This window comes from Eschrichtius robustus, chromosome 5, assembly GCF_028021215.1.
Source record: "Eschrichtius robustus isolate mEscRob2 chromosome 5, mEscRob2.pri, whole genome shotgun sequence".
Lineage (NCBI taxonomy): Eukaryota > Metazoa > Chordata > Mammalia > Artiodactyla > Eschrichtiidae > Eschrichtius > Eschrichtius robustus.
Window position 1 is genome coordinate 4,975,153 of NC_090828.1, and position 27,657 is coordinate 5,002,809.

The 27,657-nt window shown below is 47.6% G+C and overlaps 1 protein-coding gene across 4 annotated transcripts in view; it reads right to left on the reverse strand.

Moving 5' to 3' along the window:
- The window catches only part of AGAP1 (ArfGAP with GTPase domain, ankyrin repeat and PH domain 1), a 543,380-nt gene that overhangs the window by 261,694 nt on the left and 254,029 nt on the right, over positions 1-27,657 (reverse strand). For all 4 annotated transcript variants that reach the window (XM_068544179.1, XM_068544178.1, XM_068544180.1 and 1 more), the window contains exons 7-9: positions 15,081-15,208; positions 13,255-13,410; positions 5,813-5,905 (exon numbers count right to left, since the gene is read on the reverse strand). In XM_068544179.1, the coding sequence (XP_068400280.1) occupies positions 5,813-5,905; positions 13,255-13,410; positions 15,081-15,208 (377 nt within the window). The remainder of the gene's footprint in view (positions 1-5,812; positions 5,906-13,254; positions 13,411-15,080; positions 15,209-27,657) is intronic.

Sequence of the window (27,657 nt, forward strand, 5' to 3'; positions counted from 1 at the left end):
CTTTCAGAGCACCGGGTCTGTGTCAGTAAATTACCTGCTTCTGGGGAGCTGGCTGGGCCCCCGTGGGTGCCGCGCGGAGCTGATCTGCCACATGGGTGAGCAGAGTCTTCTCAGGATGCTGGTGCTCACCGGCCCCTCTGTGGTCACGGAGTAAACAGGATCCCTTGTGGACGTGGCGCCATGGGGTGAGCTCTCCCCGCATCCTGGGACGAGGGCACAGCCGTCCCTTTCTTTCCCTGCCAGTCTCTCTAAAGTTTCGGCCCGGTCACCAATCTTGTTTCCTCCAGGAAAGCAGACGATGGCTGGGTGGCCGACCACCTGGCTGTGAACGGTGTCGAACTTTCCGGAGATGCTAAAAGTGAGCGGCATTGGGTGGCTTTCTTCCTGCGGACGCCGCACCATCCACCCCCCTCCCCACTCCCGTGTCGATCCCAGGTACCAGACCACGCAGGTCAGCGCCTGCAACAGGCTGGCCGAGGGGATTCACTCCAGAGGGTCCTGTCACTTAATTGACAACTGCTGCTTTCTACCCAACTGAGAATCAAACACATGTATGGCTTCAAAACGGCTCACAGGTGATGGCAGAGCGCTGGGGACAGTGCCACCCAGGCCGCTCTGCCTCTGATGCCCTGGGAAGGGCTTTCCTGTGGCTTCAGTGGCTGCAGAAAAGGCCCTGCTGTCACTGGCTGGCTGTCTGCCCCAGAGGTGGCCAAAGTCCATCAGGGTTCAAGGTCAAAATTAAGACCTTAAAAAAAGTCACATGAAACCAACAAGGACCTACTGTGTAGCACAGGGAATTCTACTCAATATTCTGTGATAACCTACAAGAGAAAAGAATCTAAAAGAGAATGAATATATGTATATGTAAAATTCAATCACTTTGCTGTACACCTGACACCAACACAATATTGTAAATCAACTATACTCCAATAAAATTTAAAAAATAAAATAAATAAAATAAAATGCTTCCAACCACCCAGGTGAAAAAATAAAAAAGTCACACGAAGACACTTTGTGTTTGGTGTTTCCCTGGAGTATCCCAGAATTAAACAGCTGAGCCGGGTCTCCAGCAGCACCTCAGGCCCAAGTTCCGAGGAGGTGTGCCTGGGCTGGACCAGGCAGAGGAAGAGCCAAACGGAACGGGTGGCCCCTGAGTGCCTGTCACAGCTCGGGTCCCCGCACACACCTCTCTGCCTGCGTTTCTTCAAGGTCAACGGAGACTTGTTTCTCTCAAAATAGCAACCAGTGGACGAAATACATAGAAAACTTCTGAAAGCAGGAAGCAAGCGGATGCAGTGCTTTGCCCATGAATCTCTAAGAACTGGCTGTGAGTCCTGCCAGCATTTAAATCTTTAAGAAACAAGCCACCAGGCAAGCGGCACCCCAGCCGTGCCTGACAGGCCCGTGTGGGCCCTGCTGAGGGGGTCCACAGGCACAGTGAGGGGTCTTCGTTGCGGCCGGATTTACAGGCAGGCCCCGTGCTCTTCTGGAATCTCCCCTGCTGCCTAACCGGGAATGCCCACCCCTTAGGGCCCAGCTGTGAACGTGGGATGGGTGTTAACAGCCGGATAGACACCATCAGTCTGTCTGAAGGGGGGAAGGACAGACCCCCAGACAGAAGCATAATAAAGCAGGCAGTAGTTTTCACTCTTTTTCATTCTTGGAAATCCCACGAGACAACATTTAGGGAGGCGTTTGCTTGTTTCTTGTTTGTCCTCACAAATAAAATATACATACGGGTATTTTCAATTGTGCAAGCAAGACAAGATAAACTGACCAAGATTGTAAAGATTCAAACGTTCATACTCTAGTGTCAGTTACGAGGTGCGAGGCAAGGAGGCCCTGAGGTCTGTTTTCCTGGCGTGAACACCGGGGGCAGGAGGAGGCCCGGGAAGGGAGAGGCCAGGCTGTGCCTGAGTATCTGGACCCTAACATAGAGATGAAAAAATGCGGAAGGGAAAGAAAGAAGAAAGAGCACACAGCTGCCGTCCCCCAAACAGACCTCCCATCTGCCACCCACGATTTGCATGTCACCTTCTCCGGGCTCATTTGTACTTCATTAACTGCCAGTGACTTAACAAGATTTATGCAAATGACACCATAGGAGCTCCCCAACTCCCACTGCCATCAAGCGATTATGCATGTGCAACTCTCCACAGCAGTGAAAAATTAATACGTGACAAGCCCACTCGCTGCCGAGCCGGGCCTCTGGCCTTTTCTTTTTCTTGCTTTGCTTTTTAATTTTTATTGGAATAGACCTTTTTGAGGAGGAGGAGGAGGAGGAGGAAGGAGACGGGGAAGCAGCAGCAGAAGCAGAACTCTTTGAACCAAATCTCCACTAAGACCTCAGAAAGGACAAAAAAGGCGAGGTGGGCCCAGGTCCACCTCAAGAAATGGAGTTACTTTGCAGAAAATCAGTCATATCCTTGACGAGGAAGCTTTCACTGGGGAAGGAGGGAAGAGATGACCACTGCCTGCCGTGCATGGGCAGCTCCCACGCTGGGGGAACAAGCCTCTGTCTCACAACGAACGGACGAGCTGTAAAGCGTGAGCCAAACAAGGTTAAGATAACCCACCGGAACGTGTTTGATCTGTAAAAACACGAGTCAGGCTGCAGAGCGTGTTGCAGATGGCCTCACCCGTGCCCTAAACCGCCCCGGACAAGACTCCTGTGCGGAGCGGAAGACAGACCCCGTGATGATCACAAATCCTGGCCCGTCCCAAAGCCATCCCCAGCCCAGCCCCACCGGCAGGTCCCTGAGGTTCAGGACAACTTCTCTGCTGTTAGGCAAAAGGCCCATGAGCTGGGGTTCAGGGCCCCAACATACAGACCACGTCCTGAATGCGGGCTGAGTGTGGAGACAAGTGCTCGGATGCTGGTGGGAAGGGCAGGCTATCAGGACAGGATGAAGGGACCCCGTGCAGCCCCGGACAGATGCGCGAGGACCCGTGTCCCTGGAGAAGCGCGTTGCCGCAGGCACACCTCAGGAGGTTCCTCTCCACAAGCAGGAGGTACTTCTGTCTGAGGTCAGGGATCACACGTTTAATTTAAAACACGTAACTTTGCTTCTTAAGCTTTCTGAAGGCTTTTCGCCAACAGGCAGTGTACGGCACACGGGCGTGGGGATACGGGGGCCGGGGTCTGAATCCTGGCCCCTCGGCTTCTGAAGATGCCTGGTCTGGAAAGCTTGCCCTACGCGGGTTTAATTTAAAAATAAGGATAACGCAGCTACCTGAACCGCGCAATGTTGAGGGTTCAGTGATATGCTAGATGAAAACAGCGTAACAAATACTAAGCAGTCACTTAGTTGTTCCAGGTCTGTAGTGTCTAGAACATTCTGGCAGGTGCTGCCCCACTGGGCTCCGTCCATCCTCTGTAATCCTCTTGCTTCATCTCTACCGGTTGAAGTCATCACTGGGAGGGTTAGGAATTTAGACTACCTCTAATGGTCTCGGTTCCTTTATAAAAATACAGATAAATCTGTATGGCAGTGTGCAAACCCACAACAGTCCGTGTGAGCCACAGCAAGGCTCCGACGACAGTGTCCTGAGCAAGACTGATCTGAAAATCCGGTTGTGTTGGAATCTAAAAATTCTCTCTGGCCTCTCCACATCCCAGTGTCCCAAGGCACTTGATATCGTCCAGAGCCCATTTCACAGATGAGGAGTCTGAGGCCGGGCACAGAGTCCAGGGGACTCAGGCCAGGTGAGGTCTCCGGGAGGCGTCTGGTCTGTGGCCACACGTGGGGGGCAGCTACGAGGGACACGAGCTACATGCACTGCCTGTGTCACGATTCTCCAGAAAACCAGACCGTGATTTAGAGTTCGACTGGATTATTTGGAACATACACAACTGAAAGCTTCCAAGGAGTGGCTAATACAAACTTTACGCCGCACGGTCAAGCTCCATCGGCACCCATACTGAAAGCCTGGCCTGTAAGGCGAGCGCCTCCACAGAGGAGCCTGGGGGTCTGCCTGGCTGGCGTGGAGGCCAACGCTCCCACCCGAACCCACAGGACACGTGACTTAAGGCAACAGTCTAGTATTGAGTTCTAATATTCCCTAAGGGAAATGTCCCGGGACCAATATTTTAAGTGAGAGGAATAGAGTTGAATGCTTTTTCTAATTCTAGTTGAAACAGCATCAACAGAATGAAAATTACACATTAAAATTACCTTATTGGAGAGTTAGGTTTATAAATAAATGCACAAAGAATAAGCAACTGTGTGCTTGCATCTCTACGGCAAAGAAGTTGTTTAAGGGCCTTCAAAAACACACACAGAGAACAGACTTGTGGTTGCCAAGGGGGACGGGGATGAGGGAGGGATGGATTGGGAGTTTGGGGTTAGCAGATGCAAACTATTATATGTGGGATGGATAAACAACAACAACAGGTCCTACTGTATAGCACAGGGAACAATATTCAAAATCCTGTGATAAACCATAATGGAAAAGAATATGAAAGAGAATATATATATGTATAACTGAATCACTTTGCTGTACAGCAGAAATTAAACACAGCATTGTAAATCAACTATACTTCAATAAAATGTTTTTTAAAAATGCAAAAGTCAAAGAAAAAAAAAAAAAAGGGAGAACAGCAAAGAAGAGGGAAGAGGACTCTTCTTAGTGGTTCTCCATGCCAGCCCACACACTGGCTGCTCAGCATCTGAACACGTCTTATGAAAACCTCGTGGACTTCCTGCTCTGGTCTCACCTGTGACGCTGGGGCCCGATCCATCCTGGCCCTCCCCGCACCTCCGTGCAGAAATTGCCCGGTCCTCAGCTAAAGCTGTACTCCTACTGTTTCAAACGGATTAAACTAAACTGTGGAAAGACTCCAGCCCTGTTCAAGGGTGGTCAGTGCCAACACGAGTTCCTACAGGATTGGTGAAACTGTCTAAGTACCTGGAGAAGAGGCAAAGCTGTTATCCTGCCCACAGACTCCTCTTCCTCTGAAGCAGAATGCACTCTAAATCAACTGGCCTTCTTTAACAAACTAAAAGATGGCATTTCCAGAAGCCGTGGTGCCGGGCTGAACACTTATTTTTATTTTCCTGGGAACTACCACAGCCAAATAGGTCCGATGAATTCCCGTTTTACTTGAGACATAAAGTAATTTGGTACCCGGCTTCTGGGCTAATGAAAAACGATTCCAGGCTAGCAACATAGGCCAAAACAAATGCCTGCATTCGAGTCCTGTTGTGTAATGAGGAAGTTTAATTAAGGCCCCGCATTACAGCTGTAAATGTTCCCTTATATAATAAGATCTAAATGAAACTGAACCTAATCAAAGTTACAATTCCTTCATTAGCAAATTACAAACAAGAGCGCACAGCTGACACACCAGCTATGATTATCACAACTAATTGCCTCGTTGTTACAAACCAGCCTGAAACAGTGTTCAGATGTCCGTCTGCGAGAGCAAATTAGGGCCACGTCGGGCTACTCCTGTGATCACAAGGGGCTCTTGTATGGCGATCTGATTTGCCCCGTCGACTGGCGGCCAGCGGCCCAATCAAAGCCGAGCTACAAAGGCAGCCTTTGAAGCCAGTGCAGCCTCCAAACACGCTCCATATGCAGGCGGGCAGACTGCACTTCATTAGATCTGTTGTCACATTTCCCTCTTCTTATTCTAATGATCCTATTTTAATACACACAGGAACCTCTTCTAATCGATGTCAAGTGAGTGACTTCTACATTCATCAACAGAGCACATCAAACAAACCTTGGCGCACGAGCCAGCATCACAGCGAGCAGAGACCCGGGGTGTGTCTCCAGCTACAGGGACCGGAAGGGGGAAACGGCATACCTGTTTAATTGGGATGGCTCGACCGCTCCCGATGCTGTCCGCCCGGCTCTCCAGGCCTTTTTTCTCTTTGTCTGGGTCACTCCCTTTCCGAGACTGCAAAGTAAAAATAAAGTTAGCATTTGGGAAAGGGCTGCGGTTCACAGATCGTGGAGGTGAGCCCCCATCTGCACGGTTTCTGCAAAACACACGCCCAGAAGCCCTGGATGAGCTATGTGTGTACCCACGTGCGCACACACAACCCAGGAGCAGACTGCTGGGGCGTCCATCTCCACCGAGCCATCACGTTACAGGGAGTTTTCTAAACTCTTCTTCCTACTTTTCCACTGCAAAATTATCTTTTAATTCTTTTGTAAAGAGTTCAAAATTCAATTACTAGAAACCAATGGACCATACAGGAAAGTAACGCCCAACGGGAAAACACATTCTAAAGCTGCAGTTAATCCAGCCGAGGAAGAGAGGATTCCTCGCTGCTTGTTTGGGAAACCTATGACATAAATGCATATATTTAATTGACATCTGAAGGATTTAAAAATTCTATTAACGTTTCAGCTGTGCAATTCAAAGGGACACCCTTAATCTGTAGCAAGGTGCCCTTAATGTTCCTTTTGATGGCTTCTGGATAGCTAGGAAAAGAGCAAATTCAAAGTTAAAACTAGTTTAAGATACCACAAAAAATAACAAAGGGAAAAAAGTTGAAAATACCTTTTGGGGCAAAACATCAGTACTCTGGGGAAAAATGAGTGGCTTTGTTTGCCAAGTTCCTGAACGGTTTCCCTGGCCATATTGTTGAGGTACGTGCACCGCCCAGGAGCGGGCGATCGGCGGGGAGGGCGGCAGTGGTCACCCCAGTTCGGAAGCCACAACCCCAGCATACGGTGACTTGGGGACACTGAAGGAGCACCACGGCTAAGTCTCCATCTCTTGGTGGCATGAGAAAGTGTGAGCGCAATGATTTTCTGACAGATTTATTTTATTCTGAGAGAAAGATCTAAGATTCGTCCTCCTTAATAACTGTGCTGACAAGTGACAACTCCACTCCATTACTTTTCAATGGGAACATTACTCACGCAATATTGAAAATGGAGAAACATTTTCATGTGCTTTTCAAATCTGGGATGATATATGAAATGAACAGACTTTGTGGTGTCCAGGGCGGCAGTGAGAAGCTAATGAAATCCAGTTTTAAAGGGTGTGAGATGGAGCCGCTGATTTTTTTTTTTTTTTTTTTTTAATATATTAAAGGGGGTGATGTCATAGGGCATAAGGGAGAAAAGTCCCCATGACGTAAACCCGGATGTGGGACTGCAAGGGGCACACGGGCTCCTTAGAAGACAGGCTTCTTCGATGATGTTAAGAAGCCGACATTTATTTACTGAACACCTACTAAGTGCCAGGCTCCGTGTGCTTTTTTTCTTTAGGATGCTAGGAGCCTGGAATGAAGTACCAGGAAATGAAACAAGCAACCAATAGAAAGTTGCAGAAGAACATAAAACGTGACATTTAACCTTTGGGCTAGGAAAGAAATAGAGATTTATCAATTCCTTGTCATGAATTTTAGTTAAGAGTTGAGGGCTCACTTTTCTCTTTAATTAACTCTTTAATTAATAATCTGTGGTAAGAGCTACATAACAGCCTTAAATTCTCTTTGCCTTACATCTCAGTTCATAAGAAAGCTGGAATTTGAGGTTACTATTTGTAAAGTGAGATTCAAAGCTCATGGCGATGACTTTTAAAATTGTTTTAAATCAAAAGAGACCATTAATGGTACTTTCAGAATTCTATGAATTCTAAATTTCTAAATCTGGAAATCCATCTTCATTATTCTCTATTAACCAGAATAATTAACAAAACAAACATTAAAAAAATTAACATCCTCCTCAAGGCAGCACATCTGTCCTCACAGCCACTCTGTCGTCAGAGCAGAATTTCCAGATTCCACGCGAAGCAGGATTATGAACTAAGCTCCGCGTTTGATAGCACTCCTTGAGATGAAGGAGGACGAAACTGAGGTTAAGACTTCACCGCCAAAGTGCAACAGAAATTCCCTACGGCTCCAACACGTTGGTGGAGACAGTCATAAAACTAAAATTTCAAGACAGACCAGTGGTTATTTGTTAGGCAAAAGGGTTTGCTGTATCACTGTCTTACAGTGACTTTTGGTACAACAGGCTGTGATATACGTCATAAAACTGAAATCCAACAACGAAACTGAAACAAACCCGTTGGACATAAGACACCGCAGCACGTACAAATTCCCAGTAAGGTCTCCTGATGTTTCTGCCAACTCTGAGACTACATCACCCACGTCCTTACGTTCTAGCTGAAACGGCTCCGTGAAATCATCAGATCCGAAGTCTCTCTGGGTACCGCTGCCTGGGTCAGGAGTGAGTGTGCAAGGCATCCAGCCTGACACACAACCAGAAACCTAACGGGAGTTTATCACACCCATCACAGAAGGTCGGGGGGAGCCGGAAGAGTGACCGTGTAGCCTCCGCAAACAGTGAACACGGAGGAAAGAAAGGCCAGGATAACTCTCATTACCATCTCCTTCTTTAGAGGAATGTTTAACTTCCCCCCAGGTGATAAAAGAAGCTGTGAAGGGGCACCTCATCAGCTGCCTGCTTACAAGGACAGGAAGCTTCGCTGACAGGAGCCCTCACTATTAAACAGAAACCTGCTTTCCCCTTTTTAACTGATGAGTAAGTCGAAGGCTGCTGGAGCACATATAATAGGATCCACGCTCCCCTTCTCTACAGAAGACAAAATACCATTCAAACGGGTCTATTTAGACTATCAATTTTGCTGCCTTATTTTTACAGAGCGTCTCTATGAGCTGGGCTATGCCTCTTCACAATCTTAGGTTACTGGATATGCTTGGCTCTGTTTCGGGGTGTCGGCATTATATGGTAAGCTTTAAAAAATACCATGTAAGTGACGCCAGGATTATAAAGCTTGAAAACAGGCAAAGCAACGTACAATTGTGGACACGTACTAGAATGAGGTTACGACACGGATACAGAAAATAGACACCAAATCCAAGTGAATGCCGATCCCTGGACCAGGGGTCAGGGGGATGTATTCTGGAGGGGCACAGTTTATCTGTGACTGGGTTATTTCTAGAAGAAGTAACCGCAGCAGTGGCAGAAAAATGCTTTTATTTGCTGAGTTGCACGGTGAGTACATGCATGTGTTTTTTTAAATTCCTATGTGTTTGAAAATATTTCCTAATAAAACATTTGAACCACATGTAAATTAGGGCTACTAAACTAATCATCCTAAGTGCCAATATTACAGAACGAGGAAGTGAATGGAGATAGCCTCTGAATATTTCTTTTCTCAAAACAATGATTTTTTTCTCAAAGAAATAAGCAAGATAGGATATAATTTAGCTTTTTTATCAGTGAAGTACTGTTCTTACCGCCAATGTAACACGTAATCTGCTACTACAGGAGAGACTTTTTTTAAGTTTGTACTATTCTGTAAAAGGTGCGTGTGATTTATTTTTGCTGAAGATTTTTGCTTATATCTGCACATGTGTATATGCCAACAGAAACATCTGGGACTGAAGAATGTTAGCCCAGAGTGGTACATTTACAGGTCATCAGATCCGAAGTTTATACAATTCATAAGCACGTTATTTGAAATCTGGTGTGTGTACTACTTAATTAACTCTGGCCTCTTTACGAGGGTCTAATAAATACGGAGGACAGTGCTCCCTCATCTGGACATTACCGTCCCAGCCTGCGTGGATTTTTATTCACTAGGATTGTTCGGCATATGGCACTTCTGTCCTCCTGATACACGCTTTTCAATAAATACACTTTTGCCAGTTTAAGCCAGTAATTACCAATAATCGCCAGGGGTGAAGAGTCTATGAAATTTTACATGTTTAAGAATAGATGCAAACCGGTAACAAGGAGAATTTAGTGTCCTAAGTGGCTGCAATCTCAAAATTAATTTGCTTCTTGTCATTCCTTGGATGACACTGACATCTAGTGGAGTTGACACTTCTAAGATCTTCAACCTACACCACCCACCCGGCGCCACCACCGTCGCCATCATCGTCTTGTTCAACGTCAAACCCAGTAATGACGAAGACACAGGATCTCAGCCGTCTTTTCCTTAAACGCCGTGATGCAAACCCGCCGTGAAGTTAGCTTCTTCCATGACCCGATTCCTGTTCCCGCTATTGACAGCCGAGCAGCCGGATTCGATTTCTAAAAGGGTGTATTTACTCTCAGACCATTTCCCAGCACTTGAAGAGGTCAAGCACTGATCCCGCACAGGGTCACAGGCAGGCCCCCGCATCACTAGCTACGTTAATTATGACATAATAAATGAGGATTTTCAGCCACCACAAGGATGAGTTCTTATTGGCTCTGGCACTGCCCCACCCGGCCTGGACAGCCGGGCCCCTGGCCTCTGCCCGGGTACCTGGACACGGCGGCAGTGCGTACGTGTGCGCCGCTCCAGCAGCAGGGAGGGTGCCCCCTCGCTCCAGTCTCCGCTCTCCTCCGGGCGGGCAGAGCCCCCCGGTCTCTAATCTGCTTCCCCTTGAACGTGGGTTAGCTCCCATCACACTACTCCTGATAGAAAACAGAACCCAGCTGCGCAGACAGCAGAGGGGAAGGGGACGTTTATTACCCGAGTTACGGTTCCTTTGCTTCTTCCTGCCTTAAACTTGTCTCCTTTGTCAGTTACCCAGTGGGCAGGGTCCGGGACACTATTTTCTGGCACATTCCAACCCCAGGGCTGCCCTTATAAAGGGTGGGGATGGGGATGGGCACATGTCAGAGCAGCCCCATTTTAAAGAGACTTCCCGGTGCTCACCTCTCACCTTGAACAGAAACCAAAGCCAGTGGCCAGGAAAGGTGCCCCTTAGAAGGTGTCGTGAGCCTGGGTGTTTCCCCTTCCCGCCACACCCTACAAGGAGCGGCAAAGATACAGAAGATACTCTGGTCCACGTTCGAGCGCCCCCGCTCCTCCCCGCTACGCTGGTGTCCTGCTCTCGGCCCGGTCTCTCCGCATCTTCGGCAATGGGCTTCTCAGGTCCACTGAGCCATAAGTCAGTGCACAGCCTGTTCTGTGAGGTGACACCTTCTCAACTGGCAGACCCCACATGGGCGTACAGAAATGTTACAGGTGTTGGATAAGCCAGAAGTGCTGCTTAGGTGACTGCTGTTATTCTCGGTATGTCTGAAGAAATTCCACAGTAGAGCATCTTATTCATGTACAGATATACGCATATCAGATATTCACCTGTATTTTGCAGACACCTAATTACCTCCCTCCCAATCTATTACACAGCCCTACAACTACGTTTTTTTTTTTTTTTCTTTAATTTATTTATTTTTGTATGCGTTGGGTCTTCGTTGCCGTGCGCGGGCTTTCTCTGGTTGCGGCGAGCAGGGGCTACTCTTTGCTGCGGTGCGCGGGCTTCTCATTGCGGTGGCTTCTCTTGTTGCGGAGCGCGGGCTCTAGGCGCGCAGGCTTCAGCAGTTGTGGCACGTGGGCTCAGTAGTTGCGGCACACGGGCTTAGCTGCTCTGCGGCATGTGGGATCTTCCCGGACCAGGGCTCGAACCCGTGTCCCCCGCATTGGCAGGCGGGTTCTTAACCACTGCGCCACCAGGGAAGCCCTCTACAACTACTTTTGCTTATGCATTAAGAGAAATCATTCCATAACATTAGTGGTGGTGAGATAAAAATGAAAGCGAGGCCACACAGACTCTTCGCCCCTACAGGGAATCTTCTTAGCAGCCTCGCCACAACTACCATTGTTTCCAGCTCAGAGAGATTAAGTAAGTTGCCCAAGGTCCAACAGCCGCTGGCAGTGCAGGACGGGGTCTGAGCCTGTCTGATGCTCACTCTGGCCCTCCAATAGCAGCGTCTGCCAGAACTCACATGGCACAGGGCAAAGAGCAAAGGGAAGGGGAGAGTTGTGAGGAGGGGGTGTTCGCTGTTGGCAGTAGACCTCGGCACTAAAGACTTATCTGATGGGAAAACTGTTGTGAACGTGGTGGGAAAGGGATGGGGGGATCTATCGTACTTGGTAGCCTCGTTCACCATCAAGAACGCCATCTTCAGGGAATCCCCTGGCGGGCCAGTGGTTAGGACTCCATGCTTTCACTGCCGAGGGCCCGGGTTCAATCCCTGGTGGGGGAACTAAGATCCCACAAGCCTCGCAGCGCCGCCAAAGGAAAAAAAAAAAAAAAAGAAAGAAAGAACGCCATCTCCAAGTAAGGGCAGTGGGTCAGATAAGAGACTTGTGGCCACCCCTGCAGAATCTTCCTTCAGTTTAAGCCAGGAAATACTGAACTTCTTTGCATCTAAGTCAGCAATAATCAACCAAGAGGAGAAGTCAAATGGCTTACAACAGGGCACCCTGACACTGGCGGCTGGAGACCTCTCTGCTGTGGGGCTGGCCTGTGCATCACAGGATGTTTAGCAGCTCCATGGTTGCTACGCAGACTAGATGTCTGCATCTAGTGGTCCACACCCACTCCCACCCGCGAGCGGAGACAATTCAAACTTTCTCCAGAAATGGCCAAATTTCTGGGAGTGCAAAACCGCCTGGTTGAGAACCCCTGCTTTGAAAGCATACACTTGTAATGCACAGACCTAGTTCCGGGAGGGAAAGTGTTCTTCTCAAATCAAATGACTCCAGTCACACGGCAGTAGCAGCTCTGCCTGGAGTTCTGTGCCCAGAGTTCTGGGCTCCACTGCAAAGCCTTCCATGATTGACTGGTAATGTCTGCTGTGTGTAAGGGAAGGGACAGGGCAGCAGCACTTCCGTGTCCTCTGTAGTTCAGGGGTTCTCTGCATCCCAACTGCCCAGGGAACTTTTAAAAACTACACACGCCTGGGCCCCACGCACAGATTCTGAGTTCGTAAACCTGAGCCCTGAGAGCTGATGTAGAGTTTTAAAATGCTCCGCAGATGGTTCTGAAGAAAAGTCCAAGTGGACTGGCTTCTGTCCGTGAGCCGCTAAAGACCCTGAGCTAAGTCCTCAGTGCTCCAGCCTGAGGAGAAGGGGGTCTGTGCATTGATACGGCTTTATACATCTCATCTGAAAGGCTTGATGCACACGTTTGGGGAATTCTGGCAGAGTCTGTCACCTCCAGGTATCTAATGTGACAAGTCTTTAAGCTAGAGACCAAGAAAGGCACAAGATAACGGAGACCTTTATACAAACCCCTTGCTCTTCATTTCTGACACATGTCAGGACTCCCTGCAACTGAGAAGGTCCCACTTTGCTCCACGTCTGCGTCTTGGCATCCTATAATTTTCTGAGACTTCCACAGAACTCAGCGCTCTTCTCGTTAATTTGGTTTGGATGCTACACCTGTCGTTGAGCCACCTGGCGGCCAGAGGACCGCTAGGTGAGCAGGAACCACGCTCCGATCTCCCCCCCCCACCGCGGCCCCCCGGCGGGACACTCACGGTGAAGAGGTTGGACCGGCGCTTGGACTGCTTGCGGACGGGCGTGGGCGTGTTGGCCGCGGGCGGTACGTCGATGCGCAGCTCCTTCTGGCTGGTGCTCGGCGTGGACGGGACAGAGGAGGAATAGTCGCTCAGACTCCCGCCTCCGTTACTTGTCTGTAATGATTGAAAGCCAAGGTTTTGTTAGTGACACGCTGCAGGAGCCTACCCCGCCACCTGCGTGGGGTCATAACCCACAAGCCAGCAAGCTGCATGGAGGCGCGGCCCGGCCGGTGGGACCAGCACCTCCCGCTTGCTGGTGGCAGCAGCAGCAAGCAGGCACGGTTTCATCCTAGAACAGACCGATCAGCTCGGCACCGTTCTGTCTAAGAAAAGTGACCGAAGACAGAGAAGTCTCTATCGTTTGATCTTATACACTACCAAGTGTGAAACAGAGAGCTAGTGGGAAGCAGCCGCATTGCACAGGGAGATCAGCTCGGTGCTTTGTGGCCACCTAGAGGGGTGGGATCGGGAGGGTGGGAGGGAGACGCAAGAGGGAGGGGATATGGGGATATATGTATACGTATAGCTGATTCACTGTGTTATACAGCAGAAACTAACACACCATTGTAAAGCAATTATACTCCAGTAAAGATGTTAAAAAATCTGAGAGTTAAAATGTCATTATTTTCTATTTCCTCTGAAAAGGGAAGGGACTAAGTGGTTTCTACAGTCCCTTCACTGCTCCAGACTAGAAGGAGAAAGAGTGTGATTTTGCCCAAAACTCACATTTTGAAAATGACCTCTTGAAGGGATAAATTGGGACACTGGGACTGACATACACACACTACTATATATAAAAATAGATAACTAATACGAACCTACTGTATAGCACAGGGAACTCTTCTCAGTACTCTGTAATGACCTATATGGGAAAAGAATCTAAAAAAGAGTGGATAGATGTATATGTGTAACTGATTCACTTTACTGTACACCTGAAACTAACACAACATTGTAAATCAACTAGACTCCAATAAAAATTCATTTAAAAAAGAAGAAAATGACCTCTTGGAAATGTGAATGCTTCTGGAAGATACTTCAAGATCCAGAGAGAGTTACAGATGCCTGGAGTGGGATTTAACATCCTTGAGCGTGCCTTCACAGGACCCCACTGTAAACACATTTCCTGACTCTTCAAGCTACCAAAAACACGATACCAGACCTTCTCACTACATCTCTTTAAAGAGTGCCAATATAACACCCGCCTAAGAAATGTTAACCGAAGACACACGGGCAGGCAAAAATAAGCCAACGGTTCCTTACTGGGTTTTTGGTTAGGTTCTTCAAAGTGACAATTATATTGTTTGTTCCCAAGTAAATAGCAAAATGTTGCAATGGAAAGATACTAGTTTCCAGAGGGCCTAAGGGAGACGGGAATTATAACTGAGGGCTGCTACCATATTGAAGCATATTGTGGGATTAGCTACTGAGATTCACCCACAACTGCTCAACCTACAAGCAGACAAGAATGAGGACCAACGTGGGGTCATTTAAATCAACAGCAGAGACGGCAGTGCGTACCCTGCACCTCCACTCCAGCCAGCATGCCTCATAACACAGGCAGCGTGAAGACGGGCAATATTAAAGAATGATTCCCATAAAAACCACTTGGCCACAGCAGTTTCTGAAGGAGATGTTAAGTCAATTACTGACATGCTGTTATTCATAAAATTGAAAAGAAAAAAAAAAAAATCCACCTTGGAGCTGGCTGGGAACACTATTTGGCAGGTGTGTCCTCCTGGGTTCTGACCTGCTTTTCAGTCCAACCTCTCACGGGACCAACATACCTGGCTGATGTGCACGGCAGACACCTGTGCGGAACAGACAGACGAGTGGCTCGGAGAGTTGGGTAGGGACTTGCAGGGCCCGATGGACAGCTGCTGCTTCTTCCTCGTGGCAACGATCTTCTGGGCAACTAGCAGACAGGAAGACAGAAGAAGTCTACGTGAGGCTGGTTTCCAAACAGAGGGAATGTGGCAGAGACCGAGGGCTGTCTCCGTTATCCACTATTCCCTTCATCCGCGGTAACAGAATTCCTGATTTTCAGTTGGGCACAGGACTACCAGAATAGATATGACATTTCCTGGAGCTTTCTCCGGTCCATCCCCCTGCACCCCAGCTAAACGTGGCCATGCAAGCAAGCTCTGGCCGATGGGATGGCAGCAGGAGGGTCACATGGCGGCGTCCAGGAAACACCCTTGAGAGGGCTGCCCCTGGCCCATTTCTTCCTTATGTCTTTTTCCTTCTTGCTGTGTAAAAAGCACCTATGTTGGCTGTAGCTCTGGAAGCGATCTTGCAGAAGGAAGCCACACTTGGTGGGACACAAGCCCCTTCTAGGGGCTAGGCCTCTGGCTCGGCAGCCCTGTGCAAATCTCAGATGCTTTATATGTAAAGCACAAAAATACACACCTATCTTGTTTACATTATTCTAATAATAGGACTTTCCCCCCAGTTACTTGCAGCAAAAGTAATCCCAAATAAGACAGGGTAATTTAAACCAAACCCTTTGGAAAATCAAAAATCTATTTTTTTGCATAGCCTGAAGAATTACTCTTAACTCTACAGGCTACTGCATAGAATTATATTCAAGGACATGTAATTATGTCAAAGACTTTTTTTATTTAAATATATGGCTACACACATTGGGAGTTTATCTTAATCAATACAAATCTAAATTCAACCAGCCATAACTTCTCTTGGCAAATAGGCTGGCTGATAAAGCATATTGGATTTAACTGGAAAGGAAGTCAACGATTAGAAAACTCTTCCTACACCAATAGGTGTCACTACAGGAGAATAACTACAGCTTTTATTTGACTAGATGTGCGTCTTCGGGGAATAGCTGTAATTAAGTTCAATGATATTCAATCCTTACCTCTGCCCAGAGAGGTTGCTGATTTTAAAAATACCCACGCAAAGGAAACACACCACTGTCCCCAGCAATAGCTTATGTTGTAGAAGGAACACACACAGTGTCCGCAGATAATTTCTTTTCCAAATGAACATAATTTTAGTAAGGAACTGGTTTGTCCACAGCTTATGGCTTTCATGTAAATGAATGATAGTATAAATATGATTAAGTGAAAATGCAATATATAAAAAATGGCTCACAGAGATGAAGAAGCAGCTTCATTAGTTACATCCCACCTCCGATAGGCCTCTTACCATCCTGAAAGGATGATATCAATTAATTTACCTTCCCGTAGTGTATTGACCATAACCTTCAGCAGCTAATCACGTTTAAATTACAGAGGAATATCGCCAACACTCTGTCATTTCAAAACCATTGGTGTATCGATCTGGGGTCTTTGAAGATGCACATTAGAATATTTTAAAAATCATTATGTGAACTCAAAACTAAAACCTAAGATCAGATTCCAACAGCCGCAAAACGTGTGTCTTACAGGTGAACTGAAATCCCAAAACCAAAAGTAAATGAACTTAAAATCATGATTGTTTGGGTGACTGCCAATTTACTTCTATTTTTTTCTTTTTTTGAAAAAGAGCAAAAGGTTTTTTTTGATGTTCAACTACTCCTGGCCTCAGAGTCACTACTCAGTTGGATGACCATACTGACTTTCACCTTAAATCTCATAGAAAAAAACACAAACGTCAGAATTAAACAGGGCGAAGCTGTTGGGAGAACTTCATAGACATTTTCTATAAGTGTTTTCTACTCTAAGGGGAGATTCGAGAAACTTTCTAAGACAAGTCAAATTTGTTACTAAAATCCTCATTTTATGGAACTCCAAATGCAAATGAACGTTCCCTCCTTCCCACGTGGAGGCTAGAATGAGCAAGTTCACGGGCAGAGAGAACCTTTTCCCATTAAACCCTCTCACAGAACAACAGACAGGGCTGTGCAAAGCGTGAACCACACGCTGAGGATTACGGTTCTTCTGTCCACTGCATTATGGCTTGGCCACATTCATTACCAAAAAAAACGAAGTCACAACTGCTAATAACTGGTAGCATTCTTTTAAACTTAACTAGAACCTTCGACCCTAGTTGTTGTATTTCCCCATAATTTTTATGTCTACACACACATGGAAGAAAGGAAATGAGTTACAAATATTTTGTTCTAAAATACATAGACTGCTTTAGGAGTTACAGGATCACCCATAAAAGTGGGGGACACTTAATAAAGAACAACAGCAGTATCTGACTTAAGAAGGAAAAGGAGATAAAGGGACTGTTTTGCAAGGTTGGGCCACCTTCTCCTCCACAGTGAAGAGCCCCCGGCCCACTGCGGGCTACAAGGCTGGGCTGGGCTGTGTGAGTGGAAGGGCCCCCCGCCCCAATAACAACTCGAGGGACACGGGATGCCAGGGGCAGGGAGGCACTGTTCTCCTGCAACTATGATCATCAACTTTTCCTGATATTTGGAACACTTAAATGTCAGGAGACTTAGAACATGAATATTACTTACACCCCAGATTACACTGGCTGGGAAATTTTTATAATCACTGAGTTTTTGTCTGCATTGGATCATTCCACAAATGAATACGTCACGTAGTTTATATAAATACAGGCAATGCACGAATGAGAAAACAGAAACACAGTCACTTGAGATTACTTAAAAGAATCTGGGCTCTTTATCATTGAGGTGCGATGTCTTTCCTATTTTGGTGACTTGCTGTCCTATAAAGTTGCCCGAGGCGCTAAGCCTAAGCCTGAAATGCTGTCGTTGGCAGATACGGAAAATGTCTGCTCTTTTACCAGACACCCCACCAATTTCATTAACCTGATATGGCAATACTAGTACTTGGTGTCATTTTAAAAGTCACTTCCTAGGGATGTAACGTGCATGATAAACGCACAATAGTTAACACAGCTGTAGGTTATACATGGAAGTTGTTAGGGGCGTAAACCCTAGGAGTTCTCATCAAAGGTAAAAAACTTCTGTTCCTTTAATTTTGTATCTATTTTACATAGATATTTTATTATATCTCAATAAAACTGGAAGGCAAAAAATGTTCAAATACCTTCAAGTACAAATGAATGAATGAATGAATAACGTATCTCACTCCCTCCACAATTTTGAAATTTTATTTGGGTAATAGATAAAACATACCCTTTAACGAGCCCCTTTAACCATATCTATAATTACACTGTAGAAACTTCAAAACCAAGCAAGCAAATTGCCGGTGCCTGGGAGAGGCACGAGGGGCTCCTGGGGGCTGGCAGTGGCCCCTTCCTGACCTGGGTGATGACTCTGAGATCATTCTATTTTAGCCGTACCCTTAAGTATACTTTCATAAACGTATTTCCATTCTTCAACTAGAAAGAAGTTTATTTACGAGCTTAAGCAACAAGAAAAGCGAGTTATACATTTACTTTCCCCACAAATTTTAAATTCTCTATTGGATAGATGATAAATGGCACCTTTTAATTAGTGTGTAAAAATAAGACTCTCAGATAGCTCGCAAATAAGACCTCATTAAATCCTGGCCTAATGCCCGATTTCTGCTTCTGCTTTGTTTTCTCAAATCATTTGCACTAGAGGAGGAGCAGAAAGAACGAATCTGGTCACACCAAGGGAATCAGGCCCACCTCTCACCAGGTAACTAGGGGGCACCCTCCTCCCCTCCCTCTCCCCCCTCTTCTTTGTCCCTTACATCTGAACAATGGGCCAGTGGTCTGCACTTCCCGTCTACTGAGTCATTTAATCCTCGCAGTTGAGGAAAACAAGGCAGAGGGGGGACCGGCAGGAGAACAGGGGTTCAGGCACTCCATTGGCCCCCATGACGGCTCCAAACACTGCCGCCTGGCAAGGAAGCACCCCACCCCCCCCCCAGACTCTACGGCTCCCAGGACAGGCACTGTGTCCCTTTGGCCCTGTCCCCTCACAGACTCTCCCTTGCTCTGCTGACCACTGCAACCCAGCTTCCGCCTCCATCCCCTTGGCTGGACCTGCCATTGCCAAGGTCGCTGGTGACCAACTGGAGGTCAGGCCGCATCCTTCTTGGCCTCTGGGCAGCCCTAGGCACCGCGGATGGTTCCTCCTCCCATGACGCTGACTTTCCTGGGTTTCCTCCCCTGGCTGGAACCTCTTTCTCAGCCTCCTTCACCGGTTCTTTGAATGTGGGTGCTTCTAGGCTTCCTTCTTTGGCCCTTTTCTCTCCATGCCTATGGTTCCCAAATCTATATATGTAGCCTTGCTCCGTGCCCTTCCTGCTTCTAGAACCGTGTATCCAATAACCAACGCCACAGCTGCCCCTGGATGCACCTCAGTGTCCACGTGGCCCAACCTGGGCCTCGCCTCTAACTCTGTACCACCCGAGCACCCCCAGGGCAGGGACAGAGGAGCCAGAATAGATCGATTCTGCCACCAGAATTTCTCTTCAGTTCACGCTCACTGCCACTGCCTTGCCGCAAACCTCATCGGCCCGTGGCTGGTTTCTAAATTTAGCAGCTTCCAAAGCTGTCCTCTCCTCACTGCCACCCAAGGAACACACTGCAGGGCGACCTCCGTAAAGGTGACTCGCACAGGCCTTGTCCCGCTCTCAGTTCTGCAAACGCTCCCGTCACCAGACAGACGTCAGAACCGAAATTTCTCAGCAAATGGGGCTCTTTCACGCTTGGGAGGGGTGGATTCTCCCCTCCTGTTATTACTTCCCATGGATCCCGGCTCCCATGGCCCGGACACTCCTGGCCTCTTCCCAAGCCCTCCAGTGAAGGTCCGACCCACTGACAAGTGACTTAGGTGGTGGCCGGCTTGGGACAGGCTGCCCCTTCTCCACCCCTTCGGTCTGGGGCTCCCACGCTGCCTGGAACCGTACGGGCAAGTCTGTCTGATTCTGGTTCCCACAGAAGGAAGCCCAGGTAAGCTTCATTTCCCAGGACAGCTTTACCAATAAAAAGTAGTCATCCCATCTTCCAGGGTCTTATTCCTTAACTGGTTCCGAACCCCAGGGAGGACAAGGATCCCTGCCCAACCGGACACGGCCCCCCTCCAGCCTTGCTGCCGGCCCCCGGGCTCCCTGCCCACTTCCGAGCCGGACAGAACCCACTGCAGATGCCACAACGTGTGCTCTCTGAATCCTGTTACACAAGTTGCCACCACGGCCCAGACGTGCTTCCCCTTCTCTTCATGGCCAATTCCTTCTCAGAATCCGTTATCTCGAGCATCACTTCTCCTAGGCAAGCCTTCCTCTCTAACCATCAGGTTCCTCTATGGAGACCCTGCATCCCAAATACCAAAGGTGCTAACACAACCAGCTCCGTGTTTCACCCAGGCCTTGACTGAGAACCGCTGCACATTTACACACACACATACGCACACACGCACACATACATGCAGTCAGGGCCACGCTGAAGAGCTGCAATTCTACTTTTCAGCCCTGAATCCCTAGTGCCTGGTGCATAGGCATTGTGCAATAAGCGATTATGTAATAATCCCAAACCAGACACGTCATCATTCACATCAGGTCCTGGCCTCCTGATCTCTACTTACAGGGCGAGGCCCCAGGATGGGGGTGTCTTTGACACTCCTCTTGCGTGGTACCACCTGGCATCGGTAACGTCCACAATTAAGCACTTAAATTAAGCTTTTAAAAATTTCATTAACGATTATGACATTCTTGGTAAAGTCCAATGAGTGTTAGTAATTTAATCAGCAAGATATCTTCCCTAGTTTAAATGATTTACTTGAATTAAGTCAATTAACAGAAAGGTCTGAAGAGCCATCTATGGGCCCAGAGAAGGAAGGGGAGGCAGGGGAAGAGGCATGTGACCTGGTCTCTAGCCTCATGCAGCTCCCAAGCCAGGAGCAAGGTCCTCTGCATCCCACATCAATAGCTCCAAGGTTTCACCAGAGACAGGACCGCTGAGAACTGCTCAAGGGTTCCGCTGGGTGGTCCCTGCTGCCCCATCCTTTCTTCACTCCTCATTTACTCGGTTCCTACGACCCAACCTTCTCCCTGTGCAGGTCCTGAAGGAGCAGAGGCTTCTCCATCAGGCAACAAACTGGCGGCCCTTTCACGTCCCTTTTGCCCCAGTTCACTGGGTGCAGAGGAGACTTAACTCATCAACCAGCTTTGTAATGATCTGCTTTTGAACATTCCCCATCATGACGCCCCATACGACATCAGTTTCCGCTATGTGAGCCCTCCCGTATGAGCAGCACGGCCCCTTCTGGAATGAGCAGAGCTGAGCCCCACGTCCTCGGGCTGCGCTGGGGAGCGGGTGACTCTGGGGCCTGGGGAGAAGTGGGGTCCGCAGCTCAGGACGGCACTGTGGAAGCACGTACACTTGACTGATGACGTAGGGTCCCAGCTAGATGCCAAATAGAAACTTGGTGTGAATCAAGCCAAATCTGAGGAAGAGGATGATCCTTCAGCTACTAGGAAAAGCTGTATGTAGCCCACTGGGGCCAATATGGGGTGGCAGTTCTGCGTAAACAATGTTAGATAGGAATTTAAGTATGAATGATAAATCTATTACAGTAGTATTTTAAATGTTTATAATAGACACACTGAATGAAAATCAACTAGCATGAGACTCTAATTTTGCTCCACAAAAATATTTTAAAAGCACAATTTGAGTTGGGGGTTCATGCCATTGTTTTATTTCTATTTTTGGTGCTACCACCCAAACGTAACATTAACTGTCTTTGCATTGAAGGGCTCTTCCATTAGAACCTTGGAGGGCTTACCAGGCAAATCCCCATAAAAAATGAAAACCACCAGGGGTTGTAAATTTTCCAGTAACAAATAAAAGGTCCCCTAATGTCTCAACTCAGTTTTAAATTACAGTTGAGTGATCATTAAACTATCTTGTTAATTAAGTAGAAATTAATTACCAAATTATCTATGTAGTTCTGAATTTGTGACTTAGGAAAGAAAAAAGTTTGAAGTGGAATTTTTCTCAAAGTTAATGAACGTTAAAGGGGGTGTAGTCTGTGTTGTTGGTAATCCTATACCCATCTCCTAGATTTGTTTTCATATGACGTTTTGGGAATAGAGGAAGCTATGCCAGAAAAACCATTAAAACGAAAAAGAGAGAGGGAGGCGGGGAGTGGGGAGAGGGGTCTTCTTGAAGGCCTCTTGGGTTGTGTGATGCTTAGTGACAATTAGTGAACCACAGGGACCCACAGCCCTTCCTGGCCCACACACCTGTGGAGATCCTGCCAAACTGAGCCGCCAACTGGAAAATACAGTCAGCTCACGTTCCAAGACAATGGGCCAATTCCACAGACCTCCACGTGACTCTGGAAATGCTAGACAGGATGCTTCATTTACCTTCCTAGGGTCAACATGTACTTGACATTCAACCAGCACTCACCAACTGGGTCAATGAATGAACAGATGGATCAACAATGGGGACGGGGTGAGGACATGAGGAGAAGCAGGGGTGGAGAAGCAGCTGGAAACACATGTTTAAGGATCCCATATGCAAAGTGTGGATCGTATGCTTAAGGCAACAGGGAGCCGTCAAAGCTATTCACGGGCCAGTGACAAGATCCAGGCGTTGGAAGGACACCTGGTCTGTGTGGTTTGCAAGATGCAGGTGATCTCTACCTGGACAGTGGAGAAAGAAAGCATGGGGGGTGGGGGGCGGGCGCAGGGTGGGCGGGATTTGGGGGACTGTGACGGAGCGGCCGTGGTCTATACGCAGGACCCCGGCTCTCTGATATTCTGTTTTGAGACTCTCATGTCTCAGACTGCCCTTACACATGATTAACATTTCCAAGGGGTGTAGAATTCTAGGCCGATTACACGTCATTTGACGATTCAAAGCTACCAAAAGGAGTTATTCTAAGGGTATATGCGCTCACTGACGTAGTGTTAGCTAAACCACCATAGTTAAAAAACTTTCAAAGCAGATTTGGACATTTAACCTATTCTAAGTTTCAGTTCCTAAATCTGAGTATGCCGATCTACCTTAGAAAGACAGGCTCTCCTGTTCTTTAACGTGTGTTAGATCTTCCCGTCGGCAAGGCGACCCGCGAGGAGAAACTCATTATCTTTGTTCTAGCAAAGCTTTCATCCTTTTTGCCACTACCTTTAAAATCACCCAACTGCCCTCTCCGAAGCCGACTTGGCCCCTTCCAAACCATCCTTCGTATGGACACGTTTATCATTCTAAAAACAGGCCTGGCTTGACCACTTCCACGTGTCATCAAGACAAACTGTAAACCATCAGAATAGTTTCCTAGTTATAACAAATATTATTAAGGAAGGAGACATACCCTGTAACTGAACAGGTCATAAAATGAATTTAGGGGTGCGTGAAAAGGAAACACTCTCCCATGCATTTGTTTCTTGATTCCTTGTCAGTGAAAACCTAATGAGAAGCTCTGCCAGAACCCCTGTGCCCTTACCTTGTGTACTTGCGCACAAAATATGACATTTCCATGATATTTTTTAAAAAACCCTCTAGGCCAAGACAGGCCATGGTTAAAAATCCCAATTCTCTTTAACTTCCTCTAGCGAAGCTTTCAAGTTTTCAGCGAAGTAATGAAATCCGAATTCTTAATCTGAGATTCCGTTCTTGTCTGTATGCTTTTTATCTCGTTGTATTAAAACAAATCTATCTTCATTCATGTCGCAATTACCTATTAGGGTTGTTAATTTGCTGGAAATGAAGCTATTGTTTAATTGCGCCTATTAATCGGGGGATTTAAATGCCGACTGTAATCAACAGTTACCTTCAGGGTGGAGCAAAGTCACGGCTGCTGACATTAATTTCACAATTTCAGAATGAGGGGCAATTTCTCCCATGTCCCAGGCAGCTGGATTTCCCTTTTCCTCCCAGAGAAAGTGCAAGAGTTTTTCAACATAAAATGTTGAAAAACTCATGCTGAAATAAACACGGGCTATTCAACGTGTTTTATACGTGTACCTAGTTCTGACGTAAAGTTATTCTTTGCGTCAGGGGAACATCAAAGCATCCTGCCAGAAACCCACGTCCCTGTTTCACGCCTTTCTTCACAGCACAATTTTCTCTTAAAACCAAGTCCCAAAGTGGAGCTGCCCACGGGAAGCTCTGGGTCCCAGCGGCCCCAGATGCTGGGCTGGCGGGCAGCAGGCACCAGGACACCAGCCACCTGCTGGGCTTCTAGGCCTCCGAAGGACACGGGGCTCCCGCGTCCACACGCAGAGGACTTTGAACATTCACTGCTCTCAAAAAAAATAAGTTTCAGCATATCCCAACACCATATTGTCAAATGTCCTTCAGCTGGTTTTGCCTGCGGCCGGGCTGGACGCGGCGCTTCTAGGGCTGGACTCCGCTTCAGTCAGCATTTCTCCGCTAGCAGGAAGGCAGGCGTTCCAATCAGCTCTGCCTGGCGTCCCCTCAGGGAGGGTATCGCAGGCTCCAGCGGCCCTGTGCACCATCAGGACGCCCAGCAGACCGTCAGTTCCAGACCTTCTGAGGTTATCTGCAGACACTGAGGGATCCTCCAGTACCTCTGCCCTCCCTCCCCTCGTGCTGCCTGTTCCTCCCTCAGCACCGCCCACATTGCTGTGCCTTCCCCAGCCTGCTGACCCCACCAGCACCCTCATCTAAGACCTTCGCCACATCATCTCTCCATCACTGTGCAGGCTCCAGGTTTTCCTCTCCGAGTGTAGAGGAAAGAACATGATCCCACCCAGCATCTGGCACAAATCCGATGCCTGGTGGACGCCTGGAGAATCAGGGCCCCCCTCAGGGATGGGTTCACGCTCCGGACAAGTCCGAGGCGCCCAGCGCACACTTGCGTCAGTGCTGCTTGGATCCAGGGGGCCTCCAGGGTCTCCAAACGGAAATGAGCACCACCGACCTGAGCGGCGACTCTCAGGAGGGCCAGTGGGGGGGAAGAGACATCTGGGCTCCGCCCCTCCTTCCCCTGCCTCCCCTTGGGCACAGGTGAGGCCAGGATGACACCTGCCAGGCGTGCATGAGCCAGAGGGTGCAGCATCGATGCCAGTGACCCAGGCTGGTCCCAGGACACTCTCGGTCCTGCCACGAGTCTTAAGTTTAATACGTGGAGTCGGCTTTTCCCTTCCATGGGTCAGGGGCGGCGCCTTCCCTCTGGCTCTCTGGCGTCCCTCGCTCACGATCTATTCCTTCATCACATCTTGGAGCAGCCAGTATGTGCCAGGCAACCTGTCAGATGCGGGAGACAGTGGGGTCCACACCGGCCTGCCGGCCACACCACTGAGGAAAACAGGGACCAGGAGGCCTTACACGCTAGCGGTGAGAGCGCCCTTCAGAAGAGATGGTCACACAGCCTCCAGGACTTCTTTTACTAAGGTCTCAAGAAGCAGCACTCGGCAATCTTAGCGGAGAACCCGCAAACCTCTCACTCCGCACCACTGTTTCAGGTTCAGCACCTGCCTCCTTCCTCAACAAGTGTGTCGGGCACAGGACCAGCTGCGGGGCTTTAACAGCGCCCTGAAGAGCGGCGTGTATTTGTGACCTCAAAGTGGGGATAATTTTCAAGAGGGAAATATTGATGAATTGTGAATATACTACATAGACACTGAGGAATCATTAAAAGCAAGAAAAATTTGGGGAAAGGGGGATTGGGGAGGGATAAACTAGGAGTCTGGGACTAACAGATACACACTCCTATATAACAGATAACCAACAAGGACCTACTATATATATAGCACAGCGAACTCTACTTGATATTTTGTAATAACGTGTAAGGACAGAGAATCTGAAGAAGAATATATATGCGTAACTGAATTGCTGTGCTGTACACCTGAAACTAACACAATATTGTAAATCAACTATATTTCAATTTTTTTTTCAATTTTAAAAAAGCAGGAAAAATTTGGAAGCATGACCAGGAGCACAAAGCACATCCAAGTGTCCTGCCCGAGGAGCCGGCAATGATCGGCACTGGATGAGGGCAGGCCCTGATGAAACAGAAAACCAAGGTGTGTACGCGGCCGCAGAAGCAGCAGCAAAGGGTGCGTGTGTGCCCGTTGGCTCAATCCTGAGCCAGGAGAAGACGAGGAGTCAGAACGTACAAGCCAGGAGCAGTGAGGGGGCTGCTGCTGGCCGTGGGCTCGGAGCATCAGCAAAGGGAGATTCCAGGAGGCGGGAGCCGGTACCTCTGACAGGTGCAGAGACCTGGACAGGGGCTGGAACGCCACTGGCCACCCTGACCCTAGAGCTTTACTCTGATGTGCTGCATAAGGTTACAAGACTGAGTACCAGCTACTCAATGCTCACTGAGCATTCATTACTATGACTCCGCTTAATGAATAGATAATCAATTAATACAAGCCAGCAGGGTTTAAAAGCAGGGGACGTAGCTTAGGTTAATCTCAAATGTAGAAAGATGTGCCAAAAGCATAAATTAAAGATCTTTCAAAGAGCGAAGCTTTCCGGACTGGGGCACTGTGATATTCTCACCAAGACCCAGGTGAACACGGAGCTGCACCTAGACTCGGGCTAGAAAACGTTCCAAATGCTACAATTAAACCCAGCGCCAATCTGTTCGAGAGGCCAAGAGATGATTAACTTTCTCTCTCCCTTATTCTCAAGTTGGATGCAAATCAGTGTCTTTGAAGACAAGGCAAGTGAAGATCCCAATAAATTGGCAATACAATTTAGATGGCAGACAAGGATCTAAAAGATAAATGGCTTAAACGAAGAGGGGGAAAAAATGAACCTGTCACTTCTTCTCAACTCATCAAGCTGTCTCGTGGAGAAAATGATTCCGGAGCAGAGATGTTTCTGACGCCCACTGAAGGTGACGGCGCACCCTGGATGCTTTCATCTGAAGCTCCTCACCATTTTTTCTGCACCAGGAAGGCCACAGGACTCACCTTTTAGATCCCCTATTTTTTTTTAAAAAGGCCAAATTACTGGTCACAAAATAGACTAACACGGTTATGAGGCAAGTGAAAGAAACACCCAGGATAAATGCAAATAAATGTAGTGATACCGGAAGAACACAATCCATGACAAAGACAGAAGTGACACAGGAAAAAGGTGACTGCGAGAAGGATTGTAAAACACGATAAAAGAGAAGATACCAAAAGAAATGATCAAATCACAAAAATGATTATTCAAGCTGAAGAAACTGCGTGAAAATTTAAGATGAGGAGATGAAGATAAATGAGGAACAGGAGACAAAAAGCGTCCAAAATAAGAAAATATATGAGACAGAAAGGCCGTAAGTAGATTTTTAAAATCGGGAAACTTGAGGCAAATACAGTTAAGTACAATCATTGGTTTTCTCTTTAATAAATTAGTATAGTTTGGTTAATATTGCCTTAACCAAATTTGGAAGGTCTACTTTGCTTCCTATGTTAAGAGACACACGCTCACAGAAAAAAAAGGGAGTTTTAGAAACTTCTTTAATCTCCCCATCTGTCACAAACACATTCTCCTACAGATATCTTTTAACTTTCAAGAAAAATG